Below are 15,220 nucleotides of genomic sequence, written 5' to 3'. Positions count from 1 at the left end.
AAGGAAAGTAATATCCACTAAAAATTATTATATCATTTTATATAATTAAAAAACGGTAATGTAGAATAAATTACTAACTTTTATTTTTATAGACGAAAAAAAAATGTTATAATAGGAGCGTAAATATAGGATAAAAGATAGATGCGTAAAGAGTTTACAAAAAGATGAGTGTGTATTATGGGCGGTTAAAAAAGCGTTGCATTATAGGCACTTAAAGAGTTTATATAGTAATTAGGCGTATCGTAAACTTAAATTATTATATCATTTCTCTTATCTATGCTACTGTGCACCTTTAGTATATCTTTTGGTGCAATGTTTTTTACAGAGATAGGATTTCATCTTTTAGATATAAACTTGAACTGTGCATCTAAAAAATATATCATTTTCTATAATAAATGAATTTTTCAGATTAAAATAAAAAAAGATTTCATCTTTTAGATATAAATTCAAACTGTGCACCGTTCGTATATCTCGCGGTGCACAGTCGAAGAGTGTATCCCAAGTAATTCCCAAGATGAAATAATATATCATTATCTATCTATCTATCTATGGTGTACTCTTGATATATATATATATATATATATATATATATATATATCTCTCTCTCTCTCTCTCTCTCTCTTTCGATACCACGAACATTTTCGTGGTTCGTAAACCATGAACATTCAAAAAATGGCAATCTAGATAAAGAGCCTAGTAAAAGTTGGTAATCTAATATGATAAGTTGGTTAGTGGGTGAGTTGGGATCCTCCGGGTATAGTAAGATTGGCGTATAGAGAATTAGGTTACTGATTTTTAGATGTTCATGGTTATTGAACCATGAAAATTTTCGTGTCCTCGAGATAATATATATATATATATATATATATATATATATATATATATTTTTACTATATTATTAAAAATCACCTATAATGAAAGGAATTTTATTTCAAAGTCACCTATAATTATGTTGATGAGATATTTGAGAAATTCACGGGCAAAAAATTAATATATTTTACTATATTATTAAAAATCACCTATAATGAAAGGAATTTTATTTCAAAGTCACCTATAATTATGTTGATGAGATATTTGAGAAATTCACGGATATTATGTTGCGAAAGAATTGGAGAGTGTTGATTTTCTATCAATTTACTCTACTAGAGTACCGTACAAATCATTTTGAGTGCCCGTTCTGTTGAGTGTCGATGTGCATACATAGGTGTATATTTTTCTCCCTATCTATTCTAAAATTTATAAATTCATTCGATATTGCAACAATGAAAAGTAGGTAGTAAGTCAGATAGATGTATAGATAATATTATTCATCAAAAAATTGAATTAATTTATACAAGTGATTCAATATATTGTAGATATTTGCCATCAAATCAATATATTTTTATAAAGAATCCTTCGAAATGGCTTCCCTTCCTACTATCCTCACACTGAAATGCGTGCCATATTAAATAACATTGATTTTAATATGTGGTCTTTACTATTTAATTTGGGGATTATTTTTTTTCTCCTAAAGTCAATGGAACAAACCCACACGTATATTAGTCTTTAATTCTTAAAAAATGAATGTTTATAAAGGTGTAAAACTTGATATGCAAGTTTGTGTGATGACGATTTATACAAACGAACGCATTACAACTTTATCCAAGTTCTGTTGAACTTTTTCTCCGCAGGAGTTGAACGAGATCGGTGTACCACAAAAATTGATAATTCGTAGGTCCATTAAGGAAATATTCAAACGCACGCACGTAAGATCTTCCGTAAGATCGTAGACCATGTCAAAGAATACTCAGTCTTGGATATATCCCAGATCACGTCACGCTTAATAAGCCTGATGTAATTTAGAGGTCAAAATTTGGAGTGTCAACTACAGATTTTATTAACAAACAGTTTAGGCAACGTTGTAATTTAATCTGTAATTTTATTTTTTGCTATCAAATAATCGTTGAATTTGAATTCATAATTTTAGTATAATTATTTGACGTATTGCGGTAACATCTCCGACCTTTCCGTGGTTGGACCTGACGCCACACTTGAGACCGAACCGGTCCACATCGGATCGGTCGAGGACTCGAGGGCGAGCGCCGTTTTCCCAATTTCCTTTATCGGGTACGACCCGCCGCGCGCGCGCGCGCTCTGGACCGTTCGCACGAATTTTGGAGCAGGCGGCGCCCGGAAACGAAAACCGCTCCCGCGGGAATCCACGCGGGAAAAGTTTGAAACGTCGAAAAGCCACTTCAAAATCAAATCTCTTTATTTTGAGCCCTTTTATTTTTCCACATCAATGGCGGAAAATTCCGAAGCAGCAACAATGCGCGACCTCGTCTCTCTCACTCCCCTCGATTCCCAGGTAACGCAAATCCCTCTCTCTCTCTCTCTCTCTCTCTCTCCCCTTATGGGCTTTAAGCTCGATTTGGCATTTCATCATACACTACATCTGCATCTGTTTTTCACCGTAGGTTTACGGGGGTTCTTCTCATCCCCTCTCTCTCCCTTCTCGTAAGTGCGCCGAGACGCAACCCTTCGCCGCGATTTCCATTTTAATTTCTCTGTTTTGTTCTTTTGCTAAGAGCCTAAGATCGATTTGATTTGATTTTTGTTCAGAACCTCTCGATATCAGGAACTGGTTCTCGAGCTATGAATATGAATCCGAGGAAACAAGCGATTCGTTCCGCGATGCCGATGCGAGCGAGACGCAAGATCCTGTAGAAGTTTTGAGAAAGAGGAAACCCGAAGATCCGACCACATATACGGTGCGATCCAATGTGTTTTGACCCACATTTCGTTTTCTCTGTTTCTGCTATTTCCTAGCGGACATTAATTGCTTACGCCCGTTAGTTTCTTTCTTTTGATTCGAAAGCTTATGCGGTGTCTTGTATTTTTAGTGTTTATCCTCAGAACAGCACATAGATCTGCTACCAAATAAGAAAAACTTTGATTATAGTCGAGATGGTCAAGATGATTGTAGCAATTGCGATCGCTCAACAGCGACTGGCGAGTATGTTAAGAAGCTCACTCGATCTCCAATTAAGATGCTTAGAAGGACTAATTTTAGAGAAGAGATCTCACTTGAAGAATATCCAAAAGAGGCCACAATTAGCACATTAAATTATGGCACGGTGCCGGAGTTGGCACATGACCTTCCTCGTGAAGAGGAGAGTCTTACGAAAGATGGGAGATCCAATGCAGAAACTTTCTCAGGTAACTCGAGCTTTCCGAGGGATCTCTCGCACATGCCATCAAACAGAGAGAGCAAAGCAAAGAGAAAACAGAATCTAAGAGTAATATTATTTGGAGAGGATTTTCTTGGAAATTCTGCAGAAGCCGTTGTCGATGATATGCCTGCTTCGCCGAAAAGAGAGAGAGGCAAAATCGAGGACGAATTGGGCGGAAAAGATCAGAGGAGCGCTGGTGTTAGACCGGCTCAAAGTGAGATCAAACAGCGAGAAGAAAATAGCACGTCAAATGATTTCATTTCCACCAAGAGCAGGGAGAGTTCCAGGCAGAATGATGGAATCCATGTGCGGCATTCAGTAGCAACCTCTGATCACAAGAATATGGCTACTGAGAATGAGATGAAGGGGAAAGGCGAACCTTCGATGAATCGTGGGAATCTGAAAAGGGACGATAGCGGTAAAGGAATAGTGAGAAGCCCATTAGGTGATAGAACTAATTTTCAGATCGAAAACGCTGTGGCGGCAGCACCAACGGTGCCGGACTTGTCAGGGAAATGGCGGTGCCCTCGCAAGAGCAGGCCCTACACGGGTCCTCCAATGAAGCAACTCCGATTGGAGCGATGGGTTCATCGAAAGATATAGGTAAGTCTAATACATCTAGGTTGCCTTCTGTACTTGCGAAGTAGAGGCTTTGGCAGATGAAAAAAAGTGGAATGAGATTCCACTACTCAGAAGCTAGAAGCTCTTCTAATTTCAGAGTACGTGTTTATAACACTCTTCATAATAGCTAGGAGATCGCCCTTTCGAGTTCTTGGCATTTGCGTTGCTCTGAAAATTAGTGTCTCTGATTCTGCAAGCAGTTTTTTGTAGTCTGTCTCTAAAAAGTAATTCTTAAGGTGGTACATTTTGAAATACGAGGCAAAGGAAATTGATAGAACTCGTCTCACCCATCTCGATCCAGGTAGGAAAATTTAGTTGAACTGCACCGACTTTGTAAGTTTGTCTGACCCATCTCGAACTAGAAGAGTAACTCATAGTTTATAAGAGCTATTTTTATAGTTATCAGATTCGTAGGTCATGCGTCCTTAGATGCAACTTCTTGGTTTTTAGCTCTGCGGGTATCAACTGGGGATCATGAGGTACGATCAGCACTCACCAAATAAGCTCGAGGTTGGTGGTTTTGTATTTATAATTGATAAAGTATATGTATGTTGTTTATATTATTCAAGTTTGTAACTGTTTTCAATATTGAGATTCACTAAATTTATATCGAGGAGCCTGAGGACTTGCCTTGTAGGTTGTCTGCAAAGACATGGTAGATGTTGTTCTTGCAATTGGACTATATCTTGGGTAAGATGCAGTCAAAAAGGTGGTGCATTTTGACAATTTCAATCCATACTAATACTGGGTGAATTGCACTAATTGTTCTCTAGCTCTTTGGTGAAGTTTTATTATTTTTTGTTTTTGAAAGAAAGAGAGTATGCTATTAATTTCCACTTTATTTATTTTTTTAGAAATAAATTTAGTTAAAAATATGATGTAATTAAGTTTTGATCTTGATATGGAAATATGTGTGTAGTTTATAATGACCAAGGATGTATCACGTGCAAGGGATAGTTATCTGAGAAACTTGAATCGACAACAACGATTTCTCTGGAACAAACAGTTTTCAGTCGTCTAGACTTGGGCATAGGCTTTTCAGCCCGGTGTCACGGCCTTAGCGTTTCTGTTCGCAAAGCTCGTGCGGCGTCCGCCTTCCTGCTCGAAGATGGGCAAGCTTTCGTCCCTATTGCTAGTCCGGATCTTCGCGTCCTACAACTAAGTACGCAAAGGGAATGACAAAGAGAGAGAGGCAGAAGTTCACTAAAAAAATTAAGTACTACATTACTTAGAAAAGAGATTACAACCGATACATACACACTCTCTCTTGTGTGTTTTGATCTTAACCAAACCCCACTACTTATAGGCTCCTAGATACAATGAACCTAGACACACACTAACTCTCTTATTATGAGACACATTAACTCACCCACTAGCCACATAGTAATGAGCCCTCATAATGACTAAAAGCCTAAGAGTCACCCCATAACTCCCATGAGTTACCTAACTCTTGAGTTTCCCACAGCGGGTTGGGTTTTGGTCTCCTTGACAACCCGATTCGACCCGTCTTCAACCCGAACTTGCTAAGCAGATTTGGGCCACTGTCAAGGAGAAGTCAGCAGAAAATATTTTGTCCGTGACATTCTCCCCCACCTAATGCACAGACGCCCTCGTCGCGCGCCGAGTCGCTCTCAGTCCGCATAGCCTTCTGCGCGGTTCGTCGTGCCTTCGCGCGCGATCGACCCCGTGCCTTGCTCCCAATGTCCGCATCTGTCCCCGCACCAGCACCTAGTGTCTTGCACTTCTGAGCAAGTGCACCAGCGAGCCTGCTGTGCGAAGAGTTCATCGGATGTGCATGTCCTCCGCGACACGCACGCGCACTCTGCCAATCTGCAAAATGCACCGGGTGTGCATGTCCTCCGCAACACACACGCGTACTCCGCCAAGCTGTAGAACGCCTTTTGGTCCTCGCAGGCTCCTTAGCCGAATGACTTGCACTTTGCTTGGACGCTGGCCGCTCCAGCGCTGCATGAGACTCGATAGTCTCGCCGCTGCTCAGGCCCTCCTCCTCGAGGTCCCCAGCCTTCCCGCGTTTCACCTCCTCGCAAAGCTGCAGGGCTGTCAGAGTTGAACTCTCGTTGCACCCTTTTGCGTCCCATGGATCGCGGTGCTCTCCCCCACTTTTGGCCTTGCTCGTCTTTGATGGTTCACCTCGATCGCCCTCGGTTCGCTCCCGCTCGGGCACAACGTCAACGAGGACAGCTTCTGACAAAGACATGGTTCCTTCTCGAATCGGCTCTGATACCAACTGTCACGGCCTTAGCGTTTCTGTTCGCAAAGCCCGTGCGGCGCCCGCCTTCCTGCTCGAAGATGGGCAAGCCTTCGTCCCTATTGCTAGTCCGGACCTTCGCGTCCTACGACTAAGTACGCAAAGGGAATGACAAAGAGAGAGAGGCAGAAGTTCACTCAAAAAACTAAGTACTACATTACTTAGAAAAGAGATTACAACCGACACATACACACTCTCTTTTGTGTGTTTTGATCTTAACCAAACCCCACTACTTATAGGCTCCTAGATACAATGAACCTAGACACACACTAACTCTTTCATTATGAGACACATTAACTCACCCACTAGCCACATAGTAATGAGCCCTCATAATGACTAAAAGCCTAAAAGTCACTCCATAACTCCCATGAGTTACCTAACTCTTGAGTTTCCCACAGCGGGTTGGGTTTGGGTCTCCTTGACAACCCGATTCGACCCGTCTTCAACCCGAACTTGCTAAGCAGATTTGGGCCACTGTCAAGGAGAAGTCAGCGGAAAATATTTTGTCCGTGACACCGGGCTTTGAATTGGGTCGTCTCGAGCTTCAATTCTTTTTTTTTTTCTTTTTGAGAGTCGTTTATTTTTTAAAAAATAAATTTAGCTCTAAATGTGAATTAAATAGACATCAAATTTGGAACTTTGGATATATGTTATTATGTCTTTTGTCACTTGTGCTGGGACGGTTGATCTTCTTGAGCTTCATAGTCATGTAGAAATGTTGGTTAAAGTTCTTATGCCACTTTTCATGAGATCCATGTGCATTGATATTACTACAGACTTTGCATGAAGGAAAATTCATATTTATTATGTATGATGTAGAAATAGGAGATATATAAGGGACCTAAATTGTTAAGCTTGTTGTTAGGTTGTTGTATACTTAATAATCAGATTTTAATCTCAGTGGAAAGGAAAATAAAATTTGTGGTATAACAAAAAAAAAAAGGTAATTTTTAAAATTGGTAGTTTGGGATATTAGAGTTAACTGGAATAGTACAATTTTAGAGAAAATTATTTAAAAGTTATATTAATTTTTTTTTATATGATATAAGTAGAAATGTTGATTAAATTTCTTATGCCACTTTTCATGAGTTCCACATGCATTGATATCACTACAGACTTTGCGTGAAGGAAAATTCATTTACTATGTATGATGAAGAAATAGGAGATATATAAAGGACCTAAATTGTTAAAGCTTGTTGTTAGGTTGTTGTATACTTAATAATCAAATTTTAATCTCAGTCGAAAGGAAAATAAAATTTGTAGTATAACAAAAGAAAAATGTAATTTTTAAAATTGGTAGTTTGGGATATTAGAGTAAACCGGAAAAAAGTACAATTTTAAAGAAAATTATTTAAAAGTTGTATTAATTTTTTCTTATATGATAATATTATACAATTTTGATTATATTTCCGATACAATCAATAAAAAAAAAGAAAAAAAAGAATTTTAACAACAAAAGAAATTATATTTTATATGTAACCTTTTTATAAATTTAGTTTTTAGCAACTACCAAATTTTAATAACTCTAACAATTCAAAGACAACACATTTTACATAAAAAATGATTTATTCTATTTTCTAGAAAATTTATTTATAGATATCTTTCATACTTTGGGCGATTTAATTATCATTTATTTGTTTAATAATTTAAGAGATTTGTCGGGCAATATGTCTATGTATTTAAAGAAATTTTTAGCTAAAATTATAAACACAATAAATAAAACTATATTCCTATCTATTTAAGTAGATTTTTATCTGTTCTAAATAGAAAATTAAATTATAGAAACAATCATGATAGTTTATAGCTATTTTAAGTATACATTAAAGAGTTAAAATAAAATTGATAACGATATGGATAGTTATGTTAGATGGACTTCAATTAGGCTTAATAAAATGCTGTTGCATTTGTTGCATTCCATCTGAGTTTTCTTGAATGATGGACCGAGTTAAAAGTGTTGACCAAATGAAAGCATTTCGTACTTACAAATCAGCTCATAAATTAATTTTTCATCAACGAGATATAAGTGGAGAAGGGATCTATTCAACCCGGTTGTGGAAGTTAGAATCGAATTGATCAAATTTTATTCAAATATTAAGTATAACGTTAAACATTACTATTAAAAAAATTGATGTCAATAATACAATCATTTTCTACATTTTAATTGAGTTTTATTATACTTGTCAAACTAAAAGAAAACTTTTAAAATTCTTTTATTTTACTCCTAATTTTTTTAATAAAAAAATATTGTCTGTACTTGATTTATTAGAATGTCCAAGAACTACAAATTTATTGCTTTCTCACTATCTTATAGTTTTAATATATATAGCGCTTTAATTTTTAGATATAAAACAAAACTATAATCTATGGATGAGAGAGTTGAAATGTGAAATGAAAGCTCAAAATTTGATATATTTATGGTGCATAAAAATAGAGATGAATTAAATAAAAAAAATAATTAAATAATTTTTCAGTAATAATAAATAAAAATAATAAGGATTAAAACACATGATTTTAACATTTAGAATTTTAAATATTAAATAGCTGTTTGTGGATTAAAGTGAAATTCTTAACTAGTAGTAGTGGACTATACCTGATTTCAAATAGATTGTACCGTCCAAACACAAGTTTAAAATGGATCATCCTCTTTGTAGTCAACAAAGAAAATTAGACAAAAAATAAAAAAACAAGACGACAATATAAATACAAACCTCACATGACCAAATTACTCGACGCGCCCAGAAGGCTCAGTCCGACCGAGCTCTTGTGCCTCAACAGCACCCGGAGCTGCGCCCTCTGGCACTCCAGGTTCGGCTGCAGCTCGACTTTCCCCTCTCTGGCTTGAACCCGAATCACTTTGGGGAACTCCACGAACCCCTTAATCCCTCTCTTAATGTGCGGGTTCACCGCCTCCGCCCTCCGCTGTTGACCGACTTGGTGTTGACTATTTTGACTGTGTTGACCGCTCTGACCGGTGGGACCCATAACTGGACGAATGCTGCAGCCCTCGCACGTGTGGCCCCGCGGCTTCTCCTCCCTCCTCCCCCGGAGCGTCTCCTCCATGAGGAGCTTCGCCTCCGCGAGCTTCATCTGAACCCTCTCCTCCCTCCACACCTCCGCAACCCTCAGCATCCTCCGCTCCTCTTCGATCTCCGCTAGAGCGTTCTCCACCTCCCCGCGCTTGCCCTCCACCTCCGCCTCGAGTCCCCGGAAGTGGGCCTCCGCCGCCTCCCGGGCCCCGCGCTCCTCCGCGAGCTCCGCCGCGAGCACCTTGTTCAGCGCCTCCACCTTCCGCCGCATCCGCCGCTCGAACTCGAGCTCCGCCCGCAGTTCCCGGATCTGGGCTTTCGCCATCTCCAGCTCGGCGCCGGCCCCGTCCATCGCCCGCGAGGTGTTCGACGTAATGCCGCGGAGCGATGGGGACGAAATTAAAGGTGGGTTGGGGCAATGTCGGGGGGAATCATTGAGGCGGAGCGCGTAGTTTGGGTTGTTATAAAGCTTCCAAAGAGTAAAGGTGGTGGTGTTGGGTCCATTGCTGGAATTTCTAGGGTGTACTGGAGAGGATCCCATCATCTTCTCCACTTCCATTCTCACACTTCCTTTCCGCTTTAAATATGATTTTTCAGTCCTCTCCCCTTTTTGGAGAAGAAGAGCAGGTGTGGCATGGCCAAACTGGCCCACAGATCGAACCGAACCAAAATAATTGGATCGGTTCGGTTATATTCTATTTACGCTGATAAAAGATTATTATATATCCAACTATTTCATGATTTTTTTTTTTTTTTTTTTTTTTTGCTTTCAGGATTTTAGTTACAAATTTAAGGAGCAATTAACTGAACTAAATCAACCGAAATGAATTAGGTAGCTCGGTTCAATAATTTAGTTCGAACCCAGCAGTGCATATGTAGTTCAAGATATGAGGGAAGGGATGTCACATGCACTCTGTTTTCTCTCACAGTCATCATGGCTTTGCTTTGCTTTTGCCTTTTCCTTTTCCTTCTGCTTTGCAATGGTGATTGGTGGGGGATCATGTGCATGTCCTTTACAGATTGGCCCCTTTTTCCGGTCATACAAACAAAAGCTGGCATGGATTACTTTGGATGCACCCCTTTATTTAATGTGCAGGACTTTTTGGGCAATTTCATTTATTATATTATGCGCGTACAGGCTCCTCCCATGTGTTCTTTAGCAAGCTTAGATTGGGTCCAAAGATTAGCATGGCCAATGTTAGCCCATCTAGGCTATAATGTTGCTTTACCTAGGCCATATCAACGCTTTGGTAAAGTGGGGCATGCTATTATTAAATTTTTTTTTTTTTTAAGAGATAAATAGCACGCTACCCGCTTCTGCTTCGTTTATTTTATTTAGAAATAAATTTAGCTGAAAATATGAATTAACTAGCATTTGAACTTGGGACCTTGAATACCAACCACCAAAGTGGGGCATGCTATTATTAATAAATTGAAAATGAAGAGTAGAATATCATCAAGAGGATCCTTGGGCCCAATTTTCTCTTCTAAAGATACGCACACGATCTCCATCTTCTTTCAAATCCACAAAATAAAACATTATGCATTGAACATATGAAATGTTTATAAGCCAAATTTGTCGATAAGATGGTTATTCCTTTGATCTTGAAGCGTGTTATTGGGGGTTCTATATCATAATTAAAAATTTAATGTAACTGTGATTGCCACACATCCTTAATTAGTTTTAATTTCCAACCAAACATCACTTAAATCAGACAAGTTTGTTTTTTTTTTTTTTGGTAATTTTCTATTTGTGTTGATAATTTTGTGCAAGTTTGGGAAGCTTATCAAGGGTATGTTTTCTTCTTCCTTTTTTTTTTCCCCTAAATCTATGAAGGCAAATTTAAGATTTGGAAGGGTAATAGCTAACGTAAAACAATAAAAATGGGCTAAAGCTGCAAGATTATTGATGCTAAATCTCCAAAAAATACTGTGACAAAATCTCCTTGGGTTAAAAAAATATTAAAAAAAAAGGTTTGGACGGTACCGTACCATCCTCGTATGATAATTTGGCCTCATATTAATTTCCATTTATAAAAAAAAAGGAGAAGAAACACGAGGGGCTGAAGAGTGTAGAGGCGGTGCTCTTCTGACCGTTCGATCGTGATCCAACCGTAAAGGATTGGAGTGTCTCCCAGATTCCAAGTCCTCCCTGCGTGTATTTTGGCGCATCAATTTTCACCTCACGACTCTTTTACGACTCTCTCTCTCATTTCACGCTCTTCTCCTCCTCCGATGTCGTCGTCGCCCTCCACCAAGCGGTGGCTTCCTCTCGAAGCCAACCCCGATGTCATGAATCAGGTTCGATTTCTCCTTATTTCGATTCATTTTTTAAATCGCTTTCCGAATTAGGGTTTGGATTTACTGTTGAATTTTGAGATTTTTGTTTTTGGTTTTTCGATTCGAGGATGCAGTTTATTTGGGGATTGGGAGTTCCCGAGGATGAAGCGGAGTTCAACGATGTGTACGGATTGGATGAGGAGCTCTTGGAGATGGTGCCTAAACCGATTCTCGCAGTGTTGTTCCTTTTCCCCTACTCTTCGGAGGTAATGATTTTGATTTAATATTTATGCTTGTTGATCTTTTGGAGATTTTGAATGGCTTATCTTTTAAAATTTCGGCTCAGATTGAAGCTGAGAGGCAAGCTGATAGAGAACTGTGGTCCAAGGGTGAAACGAAGGTGATACACGTTTGCATTTATTTATTTATTTTTTGATGTTTAATTATTCATTCATCGTAGACATTTAATAGAATCGATTTTCATAAGTTGAAAATTCAGGTAAAGATAATTGAAAATATACAAAAAGAAGGCGCTCGATTTACATTTGTAGTCATGTATGTTAGTTAGTAGTGAATCATTAGTACGTTGTCTATAATGCTAGAAATTTATTACGGAATTATACAATGCAAGAGATACAAGAAGCTAACGAACTTTAAAACTGCGGAAGCCTCTGGTTTAACAATTCAGGTCTATTAATATGGTTGTTAGCTCACGTTGAGCTAATTCTATTTTTCTACGGCGCAGGAAATAAACGGGAAGGTGTACTTTCTTAAACAAACAGTGGATAATGCTTGTGGAACAATTGGGGTACTTCATTCTATAGGAAATGCTACTTCAGACATCAAGCTAGGTACTTTCGTATTTACGAAGGGCAACTATCATCATGATTCTTGGAACTTGTGTTTATGAACTTTGATATATCCGTCATTAGGATGGCTAGTTTAGCGCATGTTTGCCATGATACCCTGATCATAATGAAGAACATGTTACGGCTGCTGCCGTTTTAGCATGCCTTTGTCCTTATCAAACAACCAGCGATTCGTTTTTGGTAAATCCAATTTGGTTCCTCCTAATGAGCTTTTATAGATGTTGGAAAGTAAGAAGCTCGAATATGCTTCATCTGCAAGAATAAGGTCATTATTCCACCCATCTTTTCTCATGCTAACATGTAGTTTGGAGAACTATTACCGTCATAAGACATAGAATGTTCTTCAGTGTTATCTTTCGAGCTATTCTGTTTCTCCTTTGCTATCTGGGTGCTTGCTCACTTCTTGTATTGCATTACGTATTTATGGTTCCCTTAAATTGAGAGAGCTATACTATTTGACTATTCTTGTCTTTGCAGTGGAGGGATCATACCTGGATAGATTTTATAAAGCAACAGCTAAAATGGATCCTTTTGAGGTTGATATGTATCTGTTTCTTGATAGCTTTTTTGGTTTCTCTTAATCACTGAGAATTCTATGGAGATGAGAGATTCAGCATTATGTAAATTCTTATGTGTCATGCTTGTCCTTTTCAGCGTGCTGCTTTTCTCGAAAATGACAGAGAAATGGAGGATGCACACTCCGTTGCAGCTACTGGAGGGGATACAGAGGTCATAATCTGCTACCTTCTTTTATATGTGACAAATTGATATATCATCAAATTATTTATTTGCTAGATGTTATTAATTCTACTGATTGTTTCATAGCATCAGATGAGCTTCGCTAATGACTGTTGGTTTTTACTAATTGCAATGGTAGGCCAGACAATTTACTTGAGTCACTAACCAAATTCGTGAGATGGGTCCTCTGACATGTTGTTATTGGAAAAACTTGTTATTTATTGTGAAAGATTTCTTTCCGATCACTCTGTAGTCCAATCACTTGGTGGTGGTATGTAGAGTGGTCTGTGTCGGGTAGCGGCAAAACGTTTCAACCTGTGATTAGGATTAATCAAAAGATGCTAAGGGCCTGAGTTGGTACTATTACTTCCAGTTCAATGTAGTTTTACTGCACATTGTTGTGTATTTATATATGTTCATTCGGAAAGGATCAAATCTTTTATTCTTATTGATTGATTTGGGTTTTCGCGTAAAACTGATTGGTTCTCTGTGGCAAGAATGCAATACATTTTTATGTATTTATCCTTTACCCAAACAAATTTTGAATTTGGCCAGTAATCTGGCTTTAACTCTAAAGTTCTAACTTAGCCTTTACTCCCAAGGATCAAGCATGAACATCTTGTATGAAATGATATGTAGAGTGGGCAATTCCACTACTGCGACGTGTCTATAAATACCAATTTATTGTCATTTGGTCATCAGTACCTTCCTTTTTTCTTTTTCTCCTCTTGACATGTCCTCTGACAATTTTTTTTTTTTTTTAAATAACCTCCAGGCCAAACCGGAAGTCAATGAACATTATATTTGCTTCACATGTGTTGATGGTAAGAATGTTTGATCTCTCCATTCACATGCTTGACCATTTGCATCTACGTGTAGAACACTTGATACCTGAACATAAAAGGAACAAAATGTTGATGGGCTTTTTTTTTTTTTTTTTTTTGGGGATGTTGTAGGAGAACTTTATGAGCTTGATGGAGAAAAATATCAACCAATATCACATGGTCCTTCGTCACCTGGTACCTTATTGCAGGTAATCTAGCCTTGCTCATTATGTACCATACACTTATAATTTCATGAAGCTGTACCTTGAATAAGCAGAAGTTTTATTTGAACTTTGAGACAAGGTTTTTCTCAAAAAAAAAAAAAAAAAAAAAAAAAAAAAAAAATCTTTGAGACAAGGACTAGCATATGCATATTTGACAATCTCAAGGATGCCCTTTGAGCTCGTGTAAAAGTGTTTTCCTCTGTTTGTTTTGAATTTTTAGATTATGATCGAATTTATAGAAAACGTGATCCTGTCTAATTTGTGATGGGCCTTCCATCTCTCTCTATTGGCATGTTAATATATATTTCCTCCACTTTTGCTTGTCAAGAATACTGTTTATCAATAGCATTACCGGTATACAACTTTATTCGTAAGTTGTCTAAGATATTAATCGTAGTCCAAATCTTATTGTATTTGTCATTTACTTGATGCAGGATGCTGCAAAGGTCATAAAAGCCATGATCGAGAAAAATCCCGACTCGATTAACTTCAACGTCATGGTGCTCTCAAAGAAAGAGCAGTGATGAACCGATACACACAAAATTGACCCAACTTCCGTCTCATCGAAATCTCTTCATACTTTCTCGAGTTCTTGGTTGCGGCTCTTGCTTTGGAAAACATGTGATTGTATATGCTTGCAGTTCTTTTCTGATCTGTATGTCAGAAAAATGACTTCTTGTGATGGAATCGAATGTGGATGGAGGTTCCGGTTTACCTTTTTTTTATTATTTTCTGCAGATATTTGTGCCAGTCGCTTGTGGCTGTTACATCTTTTTGTGGAAATCAAGATGTAGTTGCTTGGTCGTACAAGTAGGTTAACAGATGTTAAGATTATCAAATCTGATCTGCCGAATACTCCTGGTGACTACAATGATCGAATTTTAAAAGATTGAGATTGAAACAAGATTCATAGCAAATCTCGTACGTTGTATGTTTGGATTATCAGCTATTCTATTCATATGTCTCGATTGATCGCAATCCTCTTCTCCCATAATCGGATATAATCAAATTCGATGCCGGGTTTAAAACTTTTAGGTAACGTTTGGTTCGAGAACAAGGGGGAGAATAAGCCCTTGTTCCCCCTTTGTTACCAAACGCAATGTTTGATACCCGAGAACAATAGTTTTCGAATTTTTGGAACTAGCTGGTAAAAGACT

At 38.1% G+C, this 15,220-nt stretch overlaps 3 protein-coding genes across 3 annotated transcripts; 2 read left to right on the top strand and 1 right to left on the bottom strand.

The window, feature by feature from the left end:
* On the top strand, positions 2,101-4,664 carry LOC109707765. Its single transcript, XM_020229299.1, has 4 exons — positions 2,101-2,347; positions 2,457-2,496; positions 2,602-2,750; positions 2,883-4,664. Exons 1-4 carry the CDS (start codon positions 2,282-2,284, stop codon positions 3,813-3,815), a joined length of 1,188 nt encoding a protein of 395 aa, XP_020084888.1. The 5' UTR covers positions 2,101-2,281; the 3' UTR covers positions 3,816-4,664.
* Positions 8,812-9,687, bottom strand: LOC109707862 (protein BRANCHLESS TRICHOME). The gene has a single exon (XM_020229388.1). The coding sequence runs from the start codon at positions 9,685-9,687 to the stop codon at positions 8,812-8,814; it is 876 nt and encodes a 291-aa protein (XP_020084977.1).
* LOC109707766 (ubiquitin carboxyl-terminal hydrolase 3) lies at positions 11,235-14,980 on the top strand. Its single transcript, XM_020229300.1, has 9 exons — positions 11,235-11,429; positions 11,543-11,674; positions 11,755-11,808; positions 12,154-12,259; positions 12,755-12,813; positions 12,932-13,006; positions 13,791-13,839; positions 13,972-14,048; positions 14,498-14,980. Exons 1-9 carry the CDS (start codon positions 11,364-11,366, stop codon positions 14,585-14,587), a joined length of 708 nt encoding a protein of 235 aa, XP_020084889.1. The 5' UTR covers positions 11,235-11,363; the 3' UTR covers positions 14,588-14,980.

The sequence above is a fragment of the Ananas comosus genome, linkage group 3 (assembly GCF_001540865.1).
Source record: "Ananas comosus cultivar F153 linkage group 3, ASM154086v1, whole genome shotgun sequence".
NCBI classification, from domain to species: Eukaryota; Viridiplantae; Streptophyta; class Magnoliopsida; order Poales; family Bromeliaceae; genus Ananas; species Ananas comosus.
Note: the sequence above shows the minus strand (reverse complement) of the source record. Positions and strands in the feature narration are given on the sequence as shown.